This window comes from Castanea sativa, chromosome 12 (assembly GCF_040712315.1).
Source record: "Castanea sativa cultivar Marrone di Chiusa Pesio chromosome 12, ASM4071231v1".
Classification (NCBI taxonomy): Eukaryota; Viridiplantae; Streptophyta; class Magnoliopsida; order Fagales; family Fagaceae; genus Castanea; species Castanea sativa.
Window position 1 is genome coordinate 36,922,149 of NC_134024.1, and position 19,091 is coordinate 36,941,239.

General features: G+C 34.5%; 1 protein-coding gene across 1 annotated transcript; it reads left to right on the top strand.

The window, feature by feature from the left end:
• Positions 1-2,822: 2,822 nt before the first annotated feature.
• On the top strand, positions 2,823-18,082 carry LOC142619637 (serine/threonine protein phosphatase 2A regulatory subunit B''alpha-like). Its single transcript, XM_075792836.1, has 13 exons — positions 2,823-3,708; positions 7,806-8,048; positions 8,178-8,283; positions 8,411-8,510; positions 9,898-10,003; positions 10,155-10,245; positions 12,564-12,705; positions 13,158-13,305; positions 13,660-13,769; positions 14,744-14,900; positions 14,992-15,117; positions 15,230-15,380; positions 17,337-18,082. The coding sequence occupies exons 1-12, from the start codon at positions 3,559-3,561 to the stop codon at positions 15,368-15,370; spliced, it is 1,620 nt and encodes a 539-aa protein (XP_075648951.1). The 5' UTR covers positions 2,823-3,558; the 3' UTR covers positions 15,371-15,380; positions 17,337-18,082.
• The last annotated feature ends 1,009 nt before the right edge of the window (positions 18,083-19,091 follow it).

A 19,091-nucleotide genomic window follows, 5' to 3' on the forward strand; every position in this document is an offset into this window, starting at 1 on the left:
AAGTTTTGCTCAAGGATGATTTTGGGATCTAACCTAGAACTCGCCATTGTGCCAAAGAGAAAGCTCTACAGCTACGTGTGTATGCTAGCTTATTTCAAATCAGCCCAAGGCCTAAATCGTGCTCTTTAGTCTTTACAAGGCCGTCAAATACATCATGCAATGATGGATCAACACAATAGAGATTCCACTACAAATTGATGCTTGACAATATTCTAGCAATTAAACATAACCAAGGTTCGGTGGTAAATGAATTAGACAAGTCTAGACAACCATTGCATTCCATTGTCCAATAATAAATTCATGCAAACCACAAAATCAATAATATTACATACATTGTAACTATCAATAGTAAATTATTAATACATGAATACTGTCTCCATAATGAATCATAAGTTAAAAGATGGTAAACTTAGTGTGGTTGAAGGGAGAGAGAGTGTCCAACCATGTGTAGTAATAGCTTAAACAAATTTCCTCTTTGTCAAGACCTGCTTAAGAAGATGATCAAGTGATGAGACATTATAGGATTCTAGTGAAGGTTCTTCATGGGAGGTTTGGTGAGTGATTGAATGAGTATGGAAGACAAGGAAAATAGGGTGTTTAGGGTTAATTCTAGCTGCTATAACCAACTGGATTTTCTCAAGACTCTTACTTAACCGCTTCTAATTCACTTGGTTCCTTCTAGCCTAGCTTGGTTGCTTCTTGGTTTCCCATGTTCTAACACCACCTTTTTATAGAGTGATCTTAAAGTAATCAACAAAATGTCTCTTCTCTCTTTCCTAGTCTTAGCAAATAATAGTAAATTCATTTTCGCGAGTGATATTTGTGAGATTCAAATGGTGGGAGAAGAGATTCAAATTTAGCTTGCCATATGTCAAGTTCCAGAGAAAGTATATTTTGTTACGGTTATATTTGTGAGACTCACCATCCTCCTTTTCGCGAGTGATGGGTCCCACCCACCACTTGTGAGAGGAAAAATACATATACCTGTAATATTGTATATTTGTGAGACCTATCATTTGTGAGAAGGAAGATACGTATACTCATAACATTGAATATTTTTCCCGAGTCTCAAGTCTTGGTTCAAGCTTTTGGTTTTGATGGTTGATAAGTCTAGCTATTGTCTGTTTTAGTTTGAACTATGGAGAATCCAGACCAATAATAGCTAGTTCCTTGTGTGGGCTTCAATCATGAGGTGTTTTTCTTGATTTTGCAAAGCTTGATTATTTGTCTTGGGCTTAATTATTTGTTGAGTGTAGTGAAGATAATTGTGGGTATTTTACCTACCCATGTCGTGTGATCTAGTAAGGAGAGAGAGAGAGAGAGAGAGAGAGAGAGAGAGAGAGAGAGAGAGAGAGAGAGAGAGAGAGAGAGAGAGAGAGAGAGAGAGAGAGAGAGAGAGAGAGAGAGAGAGAGATTTTGGGCTTTTGACTTAGTAATGTCATATTGGGTTCGTTGGCCCAATATAGTGAACCTTGTGATGTAGGCCCAAAATTATTTAATGTTGGGTGAGGCCCAATCAATGTGGTGTAGCAAAATAATTTAGGTAGCCTATTTATGCATGTTTCAGTAATAATATTTTCTAGAAAATGAATTATTTTCCAAAGAGCATTTTCTATAAAAATTATTTTATTTTCCTATGTTTGATAGCAATTTTAAATGATTTGAAAAACAATCTTCTAACTTCTTTTATTTAACTCGCTATGAGATAGTTGTTTTATCAAAAATATTTGTAGAAAACAATCTCCAAAAATAAACTATACTTTTTACGTCGATTAAAAATAGTTTTTCGTTGACTCATTTATTTTGATACTACCAAATACTGAAAAATACAGAATACTATCATTACACAATGTTTTTCATCGATACAGAGCGTAAGGGAAGTCTAGTGAGATTAGGACAAGTGACATGAAGAAAAAATTGTTCCTTAATATGCTCACATTTTTCTTTAAATATTATGAAAAAACATTTTTTATAAAATTATTTTATTTTCTTATGTTTGGTAGCAACCTTAAATAAGTTGAAAAATAATCTCCTACCTTCCTTTATTTAGCTTGATGTGAAATATAGTTGTTTTCTAAAAAAAATTAGTGATAAAAATTTCTAAAAATAAACCATGCTTTTTATGTTGACTAAAAATAGTTTTCCTTTGACTCATTTATTTTGATGCTACTAAACGCAGAAAATATAGAAAACTATATTTACAAAATATTTTTCATCGAAATAGAGTGTAAGTGAAGTTTAGTGAGATTAGGACATGAGACATGAAGAAAAAAATGTTCCTCAATTTGCTCACATTTTTCTTTAAAAATTGTGAATCCTACTTAATTTAGTTTTTTTTAATCTATTGAAAATATATTAAATTATAAGTAATATTACAGTCACAAACTATTCTACAACACATCAGCTATTTATAAAATTTTTTGTATAAAAGTTTGTATTTCTACCATTATTCTTAAATTATTCCAAACACCTCAAAATAGGAAAGTATTTAGGAAAATAATCCATATTTTAGGGCGAAAAAAAGGAAACCCAACTTTTTCCTAAATTAGGCTAAGGTGCACTTCATAATTCACAATTTCACATTCACATCATAAAAAAGAAGAATTGATAACCAATGGGGTATTATATTGACCATTCAAACCATGTAGTCCATAAAAAGCAAGCTCCACTGTACAAAAAGATATTTTTATTGACCATTTGACCACTGAGTCAGCCTGTCCAGGATATAATTTTGATTTTCAGTCAAGCGCGTGTGTGTCTCTCTCTCTATTTAATTTTTTTTTTTTTAATTTTAATTTAAGGTTCAAATCCCTACAATTTCTGAACACTTTGCTACAGTTCGTTCTTTTACCGGAATCCCCTACGGTTCTGAAAGAAAAACAAAAACCCAGTTATACTCTCACCATAGCTCCCTACTGTTTGCACACACCACGAAGTTTCGCTTCTCGAAGCAAACAAACAAAAACAAAAACGACAGAGAAAACTGTTTTCTGGAAGTGTTTTCGGATTCTAGATTCATTGCTTTGGATAGCGCTAGGGTTTTACGTCATTTTCTCATCGCTTTGAATTCCAGCTTTGAGTGAGAAAATCGTTTTTTTCTCGAAGCAAAAGTGTTTTTTGTGTTTTTGAAAGGAAGCAAAGCAAAGGAAGGTAGTTCTGGTGTTAAACGGTGACGTTTTTTGTTGTTGTTGTTGTTGTTTTGAAATTTCGAATTTCGAAGTGTTTTAATTTCGCGAAGCACTGAAAGCGAAATTCCTTGAATTGGAGTACACTGCAATTCAGACCAAGGGTTTTTGAAGCGCGAGGTTTTCGTCTATTTCAGTTTTGAGAAATTGAGCTACGATTTTCGAATTCCGGAGTGTTTTGACGAAGCACTGGAAACGAAATCCATTGAATTATGATTCAATTCAAACCTAGGGTTTTTTGAAGCTCGGTTTTCGTCTATTTCAGTTTGAAATTGAATGGTGCAGATTGTGCTTTTTTGTTTGATCATTTGAGGGACTTACTGTTGCAATTGGAAAATTTTTGAAGAATTAGGGTTTTTATCTTTTTTGAGCGATGGATATCGATGTGGTAGTAGATGATGTTACTTTGGACCCTGAACTATTGCAACTTCCCGAGGTGTCTCCGACTGCGCTCAAATTGAGCCCTCTGATTGCTGAGGAACTGTTCTCTCAGTGGCTTTCGCTTCCAGAAACTGGAAGACTGGTAATTCTTTGATTCCCATACTTTTATTCGATTATGAAATTTGCTAGTTGTATCGCTTTGTTTGAGCCTGCATTGTTTGATTTTGAAGCTGGATTGGTTTTTGGCTCGCTGCAATGTGCTTTTAGAATTTCTGTTTTTGAATATGGTTTTTACTGTTCTGATTTTTTTTTTTTTCAATTCAAATTTGATGTTGTATCAGAAAGATTAGCCGATATCTCATTTAACAATGACTGGTCATGACATGATTTTAGTATTAAGTAGCCCTAAGTAGCCCACATGGTTAGCTTGAATCAAGTCCCAATATTATCTGATGCACAGTTCTTGCGAGTGGGGTTGTGCATCCGGGTTTACTCCACAGGGGTCGGTCCAAAGGGCTCTTACCTTGAAGAGTTTCCCTGTCATCAAAAAGAAAAAAGCAAAATATTTTTTTGAAGTATTAAGTAGATTGGTAAAGTCTAAGTGAAAAAATTGAGAACCAAATGAACTTGTAAATATTGATAGATTATAAATTGAGAGAAAAGTGAGAATTTAACATGATAGAATTTGGATTTAAGGAATGGAAAACTGTGGTTAACATGGGGGATTTTAGAGAAGTTTTGGAGTACAGATCATGATATGGATTTGTTTAAAGTCAGAAAGCTCAGAGGGCTTAATATATGGAGAGAAATTGGGCATTTGATGTATGGGTGATACTGGTTCACGACTCCAAAGGGCTTGTGCATACAATAGAAAATAACTATATAAAAAGTAAAAGTTTTTTGCTGGTTCATATATTTACGGATTTGAACAACTTATCCCCAAAAAAAATTAAAAAAAAAAAAATTATGGACTTTATATTTAGTTTTTAACTTTATCTTACAATGTATTATTCAATGACCAATAGATTCGTGAAGTGGTAGCTTTATTGGGTAAGTGGCTATGGTGTTCTGCCATGGAGAGAGATGCTATTTGGAGGAAATTAGTGGAAAAGAAGTATGTTAATGAATGGGGTGGATGATGCTCGAGGTTGGGAAGTGGTCCTTCAAGAGTATGTCTTTGGAAGCATGTTAGAAGTGGATGGGGTAGATATTTTCCAGGTTTGTAAGGTTTGAGGTTGGTAGTGGTACTAGTGTTAGTTTTTGGTACAAATGGTGGTGCAGGGATGGGGTTCTTAAGGAGGCATTTCCAGGTTTGTACAAATTGCTCAATTTAAGGAGGCTGCTGTAGTGGATTATATACACTGGAATGCGGCAACCTTCACTGGATATTATGTTTATTATAGCTGTCGAAGATTGGGAAAAGGAAATGCTAATATTTTTTTCTTAATCTCATATATCCTAAAAGATAAGAAGGGATGAAGAAGACTGGATTTGCTGGATTCCAACAAGAAGCAGGCTGTTCAAGGTAAAAACCTTTATGAGTGCTATATGCTGGAGGCATGCAATATTTTTCATGGAAAATCATCTCGAGTATTAAAGTTCCTGCTAAAGTGATCTTCTTCACGTGGACCTTGCTTTTGGAAAAATTCTCAAGATGGATAACTCAAGAAGGAGGAATATAGCTGTAGTGGAATAGTATTATATGTGTAAGCAGAATGGGGAATCAGTTGATTGCTTACTTTTACACAGTGATAGTGTTAGAGAATTATGGTCTTTAGTATTTTGTTTATTTGGAGTGTAGTGGGTTATGCCTAATCCGGTAGTTGATTTATTGGCATGTTGGAAGGGGCGTTTTCGAAATTTTGGATGGTAGACATAGAAGTGAATATATATGGAATGCAATCCCTTTATGCATATTGTGGACTAGTTGGAAAGAATGTAACAGCCGTTTTTTGATGGATTTGAACAAACTACGATGGAACTAAAGATGACCTTATGTTCTGTATTTGATTGGATGACGTGGCCGGTCATTCTCTAATATGCTAGAGTTTCTTGAATCTTGTAATTTTAGATGATTCTCCAATATGCCATTCATTCTCTAATACACATTCTGTGTACTTGGGTGTGCTCTTCCTATTCTCAATTAATAAAATGGTTGCTTATCAAAAAAGAAGAAATTTGATATATAAAAAAATGCATTGTTGTTATGACATCAACCAATAGTTCCTTAACAATGTTCCTTGAATTAAGAGGTTTCAGAATGACGAAATTAAAAAAATATTCCTTAACCCTGAAATTAAAGACATCATGGGTGTGTCTCAAACATGGTAATACAATATGCTGTGGTTGGATACATGTCGTATTCATTGTGGGCATAGTGGTAGTATGGTGGAAAATTCTGATGCAGGATAGAAGCCTTAATGGGCTCTGATATCATTTTGATGTAGGATTTTTAGGGATTCAACACTAATTAGATTTCTTGATGATATTTTGAAGGGTTCTGGAATATGGTCTTAATGTTAGGCTTAGGTAAAGATTGGATCTTGAATGTGTTTGATGGCTGTCTGGCGTTAAAAAAAAGAAGAGAGAAATGAGAATAAAGAACCTAAAAATAGGCAATTACACTTAGGTAGGAAAAGGCAATCACACCCTCAAACCTCAAAATAAATTGCTGGGATTTTATTAAATCAATCTCACTATGACCTTTTGTTGAGTACATAAAGACTCCTTTATTGGGTATTGCCAATACTACTACTCGAGGACCTAGGACTCCTAATTAACATTGTCCTTGAAGGACTGGGACTTTTAATAATAATGAAATTCAATTAAGAATGTCTAAATCAAATTGAAAAAGGACCCTAAATATAGTATAAGACTCATGGGCCTGGAACAGCCCATTCCAGAAAATATGGAAATTACCAAACTACCCCTATTTTATTAAATCTTTTAAAAAAAAATTTAAAAATATATTAGTAAAACACAAAGCCAATGAGATCGAGCATAAATGACATTTCCATAAAGAATGTGGTGGAGGATGAGATTGTGGTTTCAAATTGCATTGAATACATCTCTAACTTAATAATAAAAGAAGAAGAAGAAGTGTAAAGCATAAAAGGGTTACATCCTGCACAATTGTATTGTAGGATCTTTAGGAAGTCAACACTAAATTAGGGTTCTTGAGGAGATCTTGAATAATTATTAAATAAGATTTGGTGTTTAAGAGTTTAGTTAGGATTAGGTGATAAAAAGTTTGGGCTTGAGGTAGCCATTCAATACACACTTGTTTATTGTTATGCATCTTGCTTTTTTGCTAGTAAAACTTTTCATTACTTACTGGTGAAAAAAATAGTGAATAGAATGAGAAAATTGTGTGCCCTTAGTTACTTCCTGTGTACTTGGGTTCCTGTTTTAACTAATAAAGTTTTGTTACTTATCAAAAAAGAAGAAAAAAAACCTAGGATCCCTAAGCAATCACACGTATGAAGGAGAAGGCAATCACATCTTCAAAGCTTAAAATAAGGTATTGGAGTATTATTGAATTCAACCTCTCTTTGAATGTTATTAGCTAAAATAAAACCTTAATGTAGGCTATTGCTAAATCATTTTCTAGAAAGTTTAGGACTCCTGAATAACTTATCCATATAAAGACTAGGACTACTAACAATAAAGAAAAATTACTTAAAAACTTCGAAATAGAAAATGGATTGAAAACACAAAATAAGACTCACGGGCCTTTGGTACAGCCTGTGATAACCCATTCTATAGAATATGGAAATTACCATATTGCTTTTATTTTAGTAACACTTAGTTTAAATTGATCTAGCAGCAAATAACCAATAAAATAAGACGCAAATTCAACTTAGACTAATTAATTCATGGTCCCAAGAGAGATCTCCTTCATCCAAAATATCCCAACTTACTGCTTGAGCACTAGAACTTGCTTCTCTTGCCTTTAAGTCTTCAAAGGGGGCTGCCAGTTATGTTCCCCATCAAACTGGTAGACACATTAGTCTCTATCCTTAATAAAAATCTTGCAGAAAAACAGATTAATGATTTTTTTGAGGTGTTGATAAATTAGAAGTTGTCGTTAATTTACTGTATCGACTCTGGCATTTATCTAGTGATTGTTTTTCTTTCCTTTAGATTCTCTATTTTCTACCCTTATCTGTTTTATTTTTTACTGGTATATAACAGTTATCTTATCTAATAGTGTTTATTGCTCATTTTATGTGAGTGCAGGTGAAATCTCTTATTGATGATGCAAAGGAAGGTGCTTCCTTTAATGCCCTTGCAAACTCTTTTAATGCAAATGCCGCTGGGAGTAGTTCATTGCCTTCCATGTTTCCTGCTGGGAGTGCACCTCCACTTTCTCCAAGAAGTTCATCTGGTTCTCCACGCATATCAAAGCAGAGAAGCAGTCCCTCTTCTCTTGGCTCTCCTCTTAAATTAATTATTGAACCAGTGCGAGAAATCATACCTCAGGTTCAGTTCACATCTGGAAGTTGTTTAAGATAATGCATGGTTTACTTGTAAATATGGACACTCTGGTTTTGTAACGAAGGAAAAAAGACTAGTTTTTAATTAATGCTGCTTGTGTTGCTGTACCTGCAGTTTTACTTCCAAAATGGCCGTCCACCACCAGTGGAACTAAAAGAACAATGTCTTTCTAGAATTGATGACCATTTTAACAATCATATGGATGGATTTCAAATACATGGTGAGATGTGTATTTTATTGAGAATTCTCCCATTTGTGTTTTAGGATCCTTTCTTCTTTCATTTCACTGTTGGGTGGGCGAGTTAATTATTTAAAATGATTTTATGTTTCTTATTTTGTCTATTCAGAGTTTAGGTCGGTTACGAAAGAAATATGCAAGCTCCCATCGTTTTTTTCCTCTACACTTTTCAGAAAGATAGACACCAATTGCACTGGGGTAGTGACCAGGTTTGCACTTACCTATTCTCCTATTTAAATTATTTATTATATATTTATTTATTTTATAAGTAACATAACTTTATTGATGAAAAGAGAAACCCCAGTACACAGGAAGCATACATAGGCACACAATCAATTTCTAAAGTACAATGGCCAATCATATCAAGGAGAGAAGTAAAAGAAAAGGAATTCAAAGCTAGCAACTAATGAAATAAAGAATTAAAGAAAAACAATTTAAGGTCGAGAATAGTCCATCCACAGCCCTTGGAGATTTTAGCATATCATTTCCATCAAATGCACCACATCAAACAATGAGGCACAACTTTCCAAATTGCTATGTTCTGATGACAACCAAACAGCCCTTGAAGTTTCTAGCATTTACATGTACTGTTCACATTCCTGAACAGCTGAGTCCCAGTCTCTTAAAATTTTGTTTAAAGCCTAAGTCAAATCCTTCTTCGCTAAACCTTTAGAAACCTTAAAATCAATAAACTTCCATCCTTTAATCAACCAGAAACCATTAGAACCAACCGTAAGCCTTCCCTTTGGTTTTATTCACAAATTTTCAATTTCTTTCCTCAAAGCCATGACATATTTTATTCAGTATATAAACCCCAAAACCTTCCTCCTACAATCCTGAACTACAATTTTTTATTGTTTTTTGATAAGTAACAAAAAAAAATAAAAATAAAAAAAGTTTTGGAGTTCAGGTTCTCCAAACCCCCCAACAATCCAACACCAAAGATTTGATTGCAAGTAGCCTTCAAATCTGTTATACATTTACAAAACCTATCCTCTGTTGAATGCAAAGTTCTACACCAATAGTCTTGTGGATAGTAGTAATCCTTGTAATTTCTAAAGGTGGAGGTCTGGGTTTAACCCACTGTGGTTATGGAATTTATGGGATTTGTTGTTTGAATAAATAATACAGAGTTCTGCACCACCTAATCTGGCAACTTATTTTCATATAAGAAAAAAGAGGAAAAAAAATCTGAACGTGGAGGTAAGTTTAACCTGCTGCAGGTTTGGAATTTATGGGATATGTTGTTTGAAAATTAAAAAAAATGCAGAGTTCTGCACCACCTAATCTGGCAACTTATTTTCGTATAAGAAAAAAAAAAAAAAGGAAAAAAAATTTCTTGTTATATGTAATTTTCGTTATTGATTCTGCTGCAATTTTTCTAGCCAAGAAAGAAAAATAAAAATACTCCTTCTTTGCGGACTTAGGTGTTTTTATATGGATCAGACTTATAAGCTTATAATGGAAAGGGATTATAGTATTTGGTTGCCTGACTATTGACCTATTTGAGTTATCCTTGGTCAATTTTTCTGAGTTCATTGCACCTTTGAGCAATTACTTCCGTCATGTTTGCTTAGTTAAATTTCTTGTTTGTAGGGATGGATTTATCAAATATTGGGTTGATGGCAATATGCTGACATTGGATGCAGCAACTAAAATATTCAAAATTCTAAGGCAGCCAGAATGCAAATACCTCACTCAGGTTTGTTGTTTCAACTATTCCTCTGTGCAAATGGTTGGCACCAAATTGCATTTTGGACTGTATTTAAATGGCCATGCTTTTTAACTCTACATCAATTTTTCATGTTATTATTTTCTCAAATTATGTTTTTATTTGTGGGACTTGGACACAGGTAGACTTCAAACCTGTTCTTCGAGAGCTTTTGGCAACCCATCCTGGGTTGGAATTCCTACAGAGCACACCTGAATTTCAAGAAAGATATGGTATGTTTGCAAATCAGTTTATGTACTGCCAAGCAGGTGCAATATATATACTCTGATTTTGTTTTTATTTTTTTCCTGTATCTTTGATTTGTTTTTATTTTTTTACCGTATCTTTGATTTGTTTTATATTGTTCATACCAAGGTCTGTCTTTTGGTTTCACTGTTAGAAACCTAGATTTACCAGGCTACTAACTGTTCAGATTAGTCAAAATGGGTTAAATTTCAATGAAGTAATAGATAATGTCAAACTGGACAAGTTTCAGAACTGGGCTCATATTGGGTGGTATGCATAGCTCTAAAGGAGATACCTGGCCTAGTGGCTGAATCTTTTGCATTTGTCCAAGGCAAAAAGAAAAAGGAATTGGTTTTAGATTTTAGTGGAGGATTTCCAGAAGTGGGATTGATGCTTATGAGGAGAGGGACGTGTAGGTTGCATGGTCAATTCTGGAGATGCTACTTTTACCCATAAGGATAAAATTTTGAGTTCAAGCTCAATGGTTTTTTCACTGTAATGTTATTTGGGCATCAGTGCTGAGCTCTGTTTTTCCAATAGGCTTCCTCCACCTCTCCATATTCAATCTTGTCCTTCTTGATCTTTTTTATTATTCAGTTTATTGGCAAAGTACACATGCATCTTGAACCCATGTCCAGATGACGTAAAGCTCGACCTTGTTTTGCACTTTGCACAAGCAGAGGAAATGCATTTGAGTTAGTGCTCATTGCTCTTTTCCTCTAGATCTTTGTGTGTGATTGAACATGTGTTTGGTCAATTCCATGCGGCAGGATTTTTATTTTTTATTTTTTATAAAATAAGTAATTTACTTCATTGAAAAAGAGATAAAATACAAAAAAAAAAAAGGCATACAGGAAGTGTTATAGAAACAATAGAATATCTAAACTAAATAGCAGTGAAAGTACATAAGTCAAGTAAATCATGCAAACAAATAAGGGTAGAAACACCTGTAGCATTTGCCCACTCAAACAGAGTCTGAAGAAAGAAAGCTTCTAATTGTGAATTGATCCTTCATTCCCTTCAAAAGTCTGCTCATTCATTTCCCTCCAAATACCCCACGAGGCAATAAGGGATCATACTTCAAATCACTGTAGTTCTGTGTCTGTTGAACTTGCCTGACCAGCTAGCTAGATGCTCCACAACACCACGCGGCATGACCCAATGAACCCCAAATAATGAACACACCATATTCCATAACCCTTGAGCTACAAGCCAGTTTAGGAGTTAGTGATCAATAGTCGTCTCATTCTGCTTACACATACAACATCAATCCACCAAAACCACTTGCCACTTCCGCAAGTTATCAACATTCAAAATTTTCCCAAATGCTGTAGTCCAAATAAAGAAACTTACCTTTGTAGGTACTTTCAGTTTCCACAATGGCTTCCATGAAAAAGATAGCGCCATGCGGCAGGATTACATGATCCGAGTAGCAAGTTTGATCACTGTGATATGACTATTATAAGGATCCCAGGTAAAAATAGTTTTACCAACTGTCTGTTTGACCAAATCTTTTGACTTGGTGGGCTCCCTGTTTTCCTTGGAATATTAAACTAATTTAGTTAGTTCTGGACATTATTGAGAAACTAAAGATTTTTAAAGTTGCAATTAATAGAATTGTATCAAATTACATCTTACACCCATGTGTTTTTTATATGGCTCTATAATCTGATACTCTATAGTCTATACACTGAATCAGCGATTGATTGATTTGTTAAGGATAGGTTTTGGTGCTTGACCTATGGCCTAAGGCTGCATTTTTGCCTCAGATAATCTCAACAAAAGTGAAGAAAGAATGGTTTTTCTTCCTGTATTTCTGGAATATGTAAAATTTGGTTATACCAATTAATGTGTTGGCACTTAGGAATCTAAAAAGCAGGAGGGATTTTGTAGCTGATAGAATATGGCTTGACTTTTTGTAATCTGAAATCCTTTAGTTTTCGGTATGAGAATTGTAATGAAATTGTCTTTGAGCTCCCTACATCAATCTAGTATCAGCTTGTTATCTTCAGTTCTAGGGTGTTGTCTTAATTTTGATTGGTGTCTTTGGGTCTTGAACCCATGACCACACCCTCCACCTAGCCCTTACAAGGGGAGGAGGTTCCAGTTGAGATAGAGCTCATTGGCATGTTGTCCTAATTGCAAACTGTGTGATGCCCTGTTATTTCTTATGGACCAAACTATAGATGCAAGTCTCTCTCTCTCTCTCTCTCTCTCTCTCTCCCTCCCTCTCATAATGCCCAGCTGAAACTGTCATAGTCTATTACTGATATTGTTCTATATAAACTTCTCTTTAATGGCCCAGCTGAAACTGTCATATACAGAATATTCTACTACATCAACAGATCAGGAAATGGCCGTCTCACTCTTAGAGAGCTGAAACGAGGAAATCTAATTGCTGCCATGCAACATGCAGATGAGGAAGAGGACATCAATAAAGTCATGAGGTTTGTGTGCCAGTGGATTTCTTCTTATGAAATAGTATATCAGGAATGGTGACAAAACAATTCTTTCATGAGTATAATCTGGAAAGTTTCTCCATTATGTTTTCATTATCATTGTGGAGCCTAAACCTTTATTTTTTATATAATAATAAGTGTATAATATTGAGATAAGGGAACTTAGCTCCAGAAGTCTCCAAAAATATTTGACTGGTTTACTTGATGGTTGATATTGAAAGTACTTAACAAAAAACAAAATTGTTGATATTGGAATCTCAACTCAGAATAGTATGTTAGTAACATTAGTGTATTTAAAATATTTCAAAAGGATAAGAAATGCAACATTTGGCTTTGTTCTTAGATGGCAGGATCAGAAAATTAGAAAAATGGTTGCATCTTTCCTTTCTAAAATCATTATTGAAGGTGACTTATTTTTTCTGTTTTTTACTTGATTTCAGGTTCTTTTCTTATGAACATTTTTACGTTATATACTGCAAATTTTGGGAGCTTGATACGGACCATGACTTCTTACTTGACAAAGAAAACCTCATCAAATATGGTAACCATGCCCTAACCTACAGAATTGTTGATAGAATATTTTCACAGGTATAGTGTGCTTTCCTTGCAGAGTTCTAAATCAAATTAAGTTATATTTTGTGGTATGATATACATTTTCCCAAAAAGAGGTTTACACCTTAGTGTCTGTTTGGGATCAGTTTATTTAGCTTTTTGTTGAAAACTTTTTACTGAAAGTGTGCTAAAGTATACTTGTACTTTGAAAAAATTTGAAAAAGTGAGAAAATGTGGGAAAAAGTGAGGTTTTAAAAAACTGTATATAAAAACTAAAAGTTAAAAGCTCAAAGCTAAAAGCTGATGCCAAACTGGCTCTTAGTACTCATCAAAGACAAAGAAAAGAGAGATTTCCACCTTGGTTGTGCTTATGCTTTAAATCCATCTTAGGTTGCAAGGAAGTTTACAAGTAAGGTTGAAGGGAAGATGGGTTATGAAGATTTTGTTTACTTCATGCTGTCTGAGGAAGATAAGTCATCTGAGCCCAGTCTAGAGTATTGGTATGTTTTGCTTTATTTTATTGTTTTTCTTCCCCTATTTTGGCTAATTAGAATTCCATATCTTTTATAGAACAGAGAGAGAGAGAGCTGGTCTCTCTGAGTTAGTCCTCTCCTCAGTATTACACTATCTAAGAAAAAAAACTCTTATAAAAGGATAACATGAAAAAGCAGTAAAATCATAGTTTTAAAAACTAGTCCAGAGACTCCAGAAAGAGAATTGGAAAAGAGTGGTTTGAGTTTTGTGGTCTGACTGGGGTTCAACTGGTGGTCGAACCGGTGACATCATTAATAACCACTAATTCTTTAATAATACAAATAATTAGAATTAGTTTATATTACCATAAATAATAATATTTACTGAAAATGTCCTAAATTTTAAATATTTTTAAATGAGTTTTCCCATCTTACATTAGGAAGGTAGACACTAGAAACAACAAAGCATAGTAAAACAACTTAACGTTACAATAATAATTATAATCCTTTTAGTACAAAGAAGAAGCATGGTGTGAAGACCCTTTATTGGAAATGCTGCTGCTTCATGTATGACATCAAAACAAAGCACTTTTATTCTCCAACACATCAGCAATAAGTTTTCTTAACTCAACGCAACTATTAACCCACTTTCATTTTTCCCAATTTTGGTACATATGTTTTAACTTTAAATTTTTATGATCTAAAATCATGTCAAAATAAAATATAAATTTAAAAATGAAATTAGTTAGCTCTAAGAGAGCATGGCAATAATGTTTTAACTAATTTACTTATATAAAATATTTTTTTTAACTAATTCATTATTTCTTATATGGGGAGAAGAAGTGTAATTGGCTACTATGTATGTTCCCTTTTGCTTTACATTTTGCCTTGGGACATGCCCTGATGTATCATACAAACTTTTGCTCTACTTCATGGAAACTTTTATATTTTAGAAAGGATATTTTCTGTTCCACATTTATTATATTCAGTTATATTTACAGGTTCAAATGCATAGATTTGGATGGAAATGGAGTTATTACCCACAATGAAATGCAATTCTTTTATGAGGAGCAGCACCATCGTATGGAATGCATGGCCCTAGAACCTGTGATATTTGAGGATATTTTGTGTCAAATTGTTGACATGATTTCGCCACAGGTCAAATCTTAATTCTTACTGAATCTAGGTTTATTGTATTTAATTTACTCTGCAGAATGACTTCACTGTGAGTGACACATTTTACTTGCAGAGGGAAGATTATATTACACTACGTGACTTGAAAGGATGCAAACTTTCTGGAAATGTTTTCAATATCCTTTTCAATCTTAATAAATTCATGGCTTTTGAAAGTCGTGATCCATTTCTCATCCGTCAGGTACTTTCAACTTTTAACTGGTTTGCTTAGCCAGTGCCTGACTATGCATTGCTAATTGAATGAGTACTGTTTTATATATCTGGAATGAAACTGGAATTTGTGGTGTGAGCAGGAACGAGAAGATCCAACTTTGACAGAATGGGACCGCTTTGCACATAGAGAGTACATTCGGCTTTCAATGGAAGAAGACGGTGAAGATGTCTCTAATGGAAGTGCAGAAGTTTGGGATGAGTCACTTGAAGCTCCTTTTTGAGTTCAATGAGGTCAGTTTCAGCAAATGGAGTTCCTTTGACATAAAGTTTGCTAAATGTGTAGTGCTATGGTTCTAATTAGTGTTAGGGGTTAGCTGTGATTTAGTTTATCTGAATTTATCTATTTTTTTTTTTCTTTTTTTTGGATGAGTAAAACATTACATCAATGCACAAAACAGGGGCATTACCCTGGTACACTGAGAAACTTAGAGGCTAGAAAGAAAAGATAGCATCTAAAATTTACGTTAACAATAAAATCTGACAAATTTGAAATGGGGAAACAAATAGTGGTAGTCATCCAATCGAACACAGAAAAAAGAAGCTTCAATTCCTACATCAAACCCTTACACCCTAAAATTTTGAGTGTTTCTCCCTCGAAATACATCACATAATTCAAAGGGAATTGGGTTTTAAATATCGCAACTATGATGGCTTCCAGTGTTGCTTCCAACATTACAACAAATCAATCAATAGGTCCTGTTCTTGGTCAAAAATATAGCGAAATCACCTTTCCAATTCTTTCCCCGGGGCTTTCTTAGAAAGATGTTCACTTCTTAAAATATCCCATATACGTAGGAGGGAACAGGGGTAGGGGTCATATTTATCCTGATGGTAGCAAGAGTAACAATAATGTTTATAGTGCTACAACAGTAGGTATATTAAGCAAAAATCATACAAAAAGAAAAAGGTGGATATGAAATAATCATAGTAGATGCACTGTATGGACGTTAAGTGGTTGATATTATCCCCCCTGGACCTGAACTTCTTGTTTCAGAAGGAGAATCTGTCCAAATTTATCAACCATTTACGAGTAATCCTAATGTAGGTGGATTTGGTCAGGGGGATGTGAAAATAGTACCTCAAGAAATGGATTACCATTGTCCATCATTAGAATCTTTTGCACACTCAACAAATCTTTCCTAATTAAGTAAGAAAAGGCACTCCAATCGAGGCTTTAACTTTCCAATTACTCCAAGAAAAAGATTAGCATCCTTGGATCTTAAAGCCTTATGAAAGGTTTCAACTTCAAAACCTTGACTTCCATTTGGTACCCAAATCATTTTATCCTCTTCCTCACACCCAACCTTGGTGTAATAAGAGTGCATCAACAAACAAACCAGGGACTCAAGCTTCCAATCTTACACCGCTTCATTAAATCTTTAGTTCCATTGGGTTACCATTTTACTAATTCATGTCTTCCATTACTATGGCATCTATCTCTATGACATGCAAATCATAAAAAGCTGAGAACATATTTTCTTTAGTAGAGTATTTCTGCGCCATAAGTAATACCAAAATAAATTTGGAGAATTTTCTCCAACCACCTGTAATATTAAGTATTAACTCATTTCTGTAATTTAAAAAAAAAAAAAAAATTTGGTGGGGAATAAGTAATAATTGAACTCATTTCCAAAATCACCTATAAAATTTGAAATTGAACAGCTTCCATAGGTCCTTGTTTGCTTAGCAATACAACGAGAAATTTTTTAGATCTGATCCTTGCACCTAAGTAAAGGTTCCACCACAATTGGACACATGACACTGATCCATTAGGTGAAGCTTTCAATACTATTACTATTTGGAAACTATTGAATATACATTAATGAAAAGCTTAGAAATCATGGTTGGATGATATGAAAGGAGGTCATTTAATAAAATAAAATAAAAAACCTTGAGAGCATGGAACTTGATTTTGTAAGTAGTGTGATTTCCCCATTGTTTTAGAGATCCAGATAGAGCTTGTATGTTATTACCTGAACCACTAACTGCCACATTGTGCCTGATATATTCGTGCTTATAGAAGGGGTAAGTTTTTATTTATATTTTTATAAAGCTTGTTCAAGTGAGAAAGTCAATCCTTATAGAAATTGTGAAGTACTTAGATACAAGGTTTTTCATAAACAAAAATATGCCTCACTTTCATATACGTACATCTTCATGCTAAGTATACCTTTTGTGTCTCTACAGCTACATATACAAATGCTGTTCATGCTTTCTTGAGTTTGGCCATGGAATGAAGAAAAATTGGCAACTTGGAGATACTTCTTGAATGAAAACTTACCGGGACTGCAAACTTTATCAGCGATAACTTCAAGCATGGTCATGTAATCTTGTCACACACATCCGAGTTGGCAAATAAGGCTTCCCTTCATGAAATTAAAGTGAGCTGTGCTGTGGATGACTAAATCAATTTGCTTCTTTGCAATGGGAGGTTGGTACTTGATTGCTGTCCACTTATTAATCGTCACCAAGCTAACAATAGTTCATGCTATTGTTATTGAAGAATTTATTTTGTTTCCGAGGAATTTGCTCCATTGCTGGTTGCTTTCTATCTTGCCTTTCTTCTTTATGGGCAAAGATGGCTGACTCGAAGCTTCTAGTGGTTCGTTGTATTGTTCTGATGCCCTTCCTCCTGCATCCCTAGCTTCTATACCTTGTTTATATGTTCTTTATTGGATTTATGTTGAAAGAGAGAATTTCCAACATAAAAAAATGTAGAAAGTGCAGTATCGTACAACACTTTTTGGTTGGAATTGATGAAAGATTTTTCTGAGCAACTTGACAAAACCTGTTATATTGTGTTTAATATCCGTATGCTTTTTCAGAAATTGTTTAGTCAGTGCTCAGAGTCGGTGATAGATCTTTTAATTTCAATAGAATGTTCTCCTTCGGCCAGTGTTAATAATATATGTGTAGGAACAATCATTTATATCCACTGTTCTCTTCGCCTCCCTTCTCCATATGTTATTAATTGTCGTGTGCCACCACTCTTCATTTGAGGCTTGACGAAGATTCACTCTTCATCTGAGATTTGACGAAGATCATGTCGGTGGCCAAATTTGGCAAGATCTCCCACCATATTTGGTAAGATCTCATCTCAGCCACAATACAACAAAAATCTCCACCATCGAAGAGGCAACCTGCGGCTTTGTGAGATCAAATTATTGAAGCTTTCATGCAATGGCAATTAACAACCCTTGATCCAATTATTGAAGCTCCCATGCAATGGAAATTAACAACCCTCGATCCAACTATTAAAGCTCCCATGCAATGGAAATTAACAGCCTGTATATCAGCGGTTGATAGAGGGTTGAGTATTTTGTAATTGTGTAATTGTTTCACTTAATTTTATATATTTATTTATACTCTATGTAAATTTATATTTTAATCCATTATATTCATTTTCTATATTTCTATTTTTTTTATTCTTCTCTTTTTCACCATTTGGCGTCTTCCCCTTCTTTCCCTCCTTGGCAATTGGTAGCGTGGACAGTGTGCTGGCTAGCTTGGTCGGTGGACTGCAATTTCCTAAATCCGTGATCTCACATTTCAAGCCTAAATGCAGCGGACAGTGGGGGTGGTGCTGTGGTGGACAGTGGGGGTAGGGGGTGGAGGTTAGGTTGATAAGATTTGAGTGAAGTGAAAAATAGTTTACGGAAAATGAAGAGTCTTTTGGCTAAAAATTGTAAAAAATGAAGTTTATTATTGTTATAGGTATTGTTCAAAATTATTTAGCAAAATGAGGAGAGGGATTGAATTTGGGCAACGGTATTGCCGAAATTGCAAGAAAAAGTAGAATGTGTCAGGGGAGAGAGGAAAATTGAATTTCGGTAATGAGATTACCGAAATTCTTGTCCTGCCCTTACTTGCGAGCCTGCCCGTGAAGTGCCCAAAATGCTGAAATGAAAAACCAATTGTGGCAATGGCATTGCCGAAAATGAG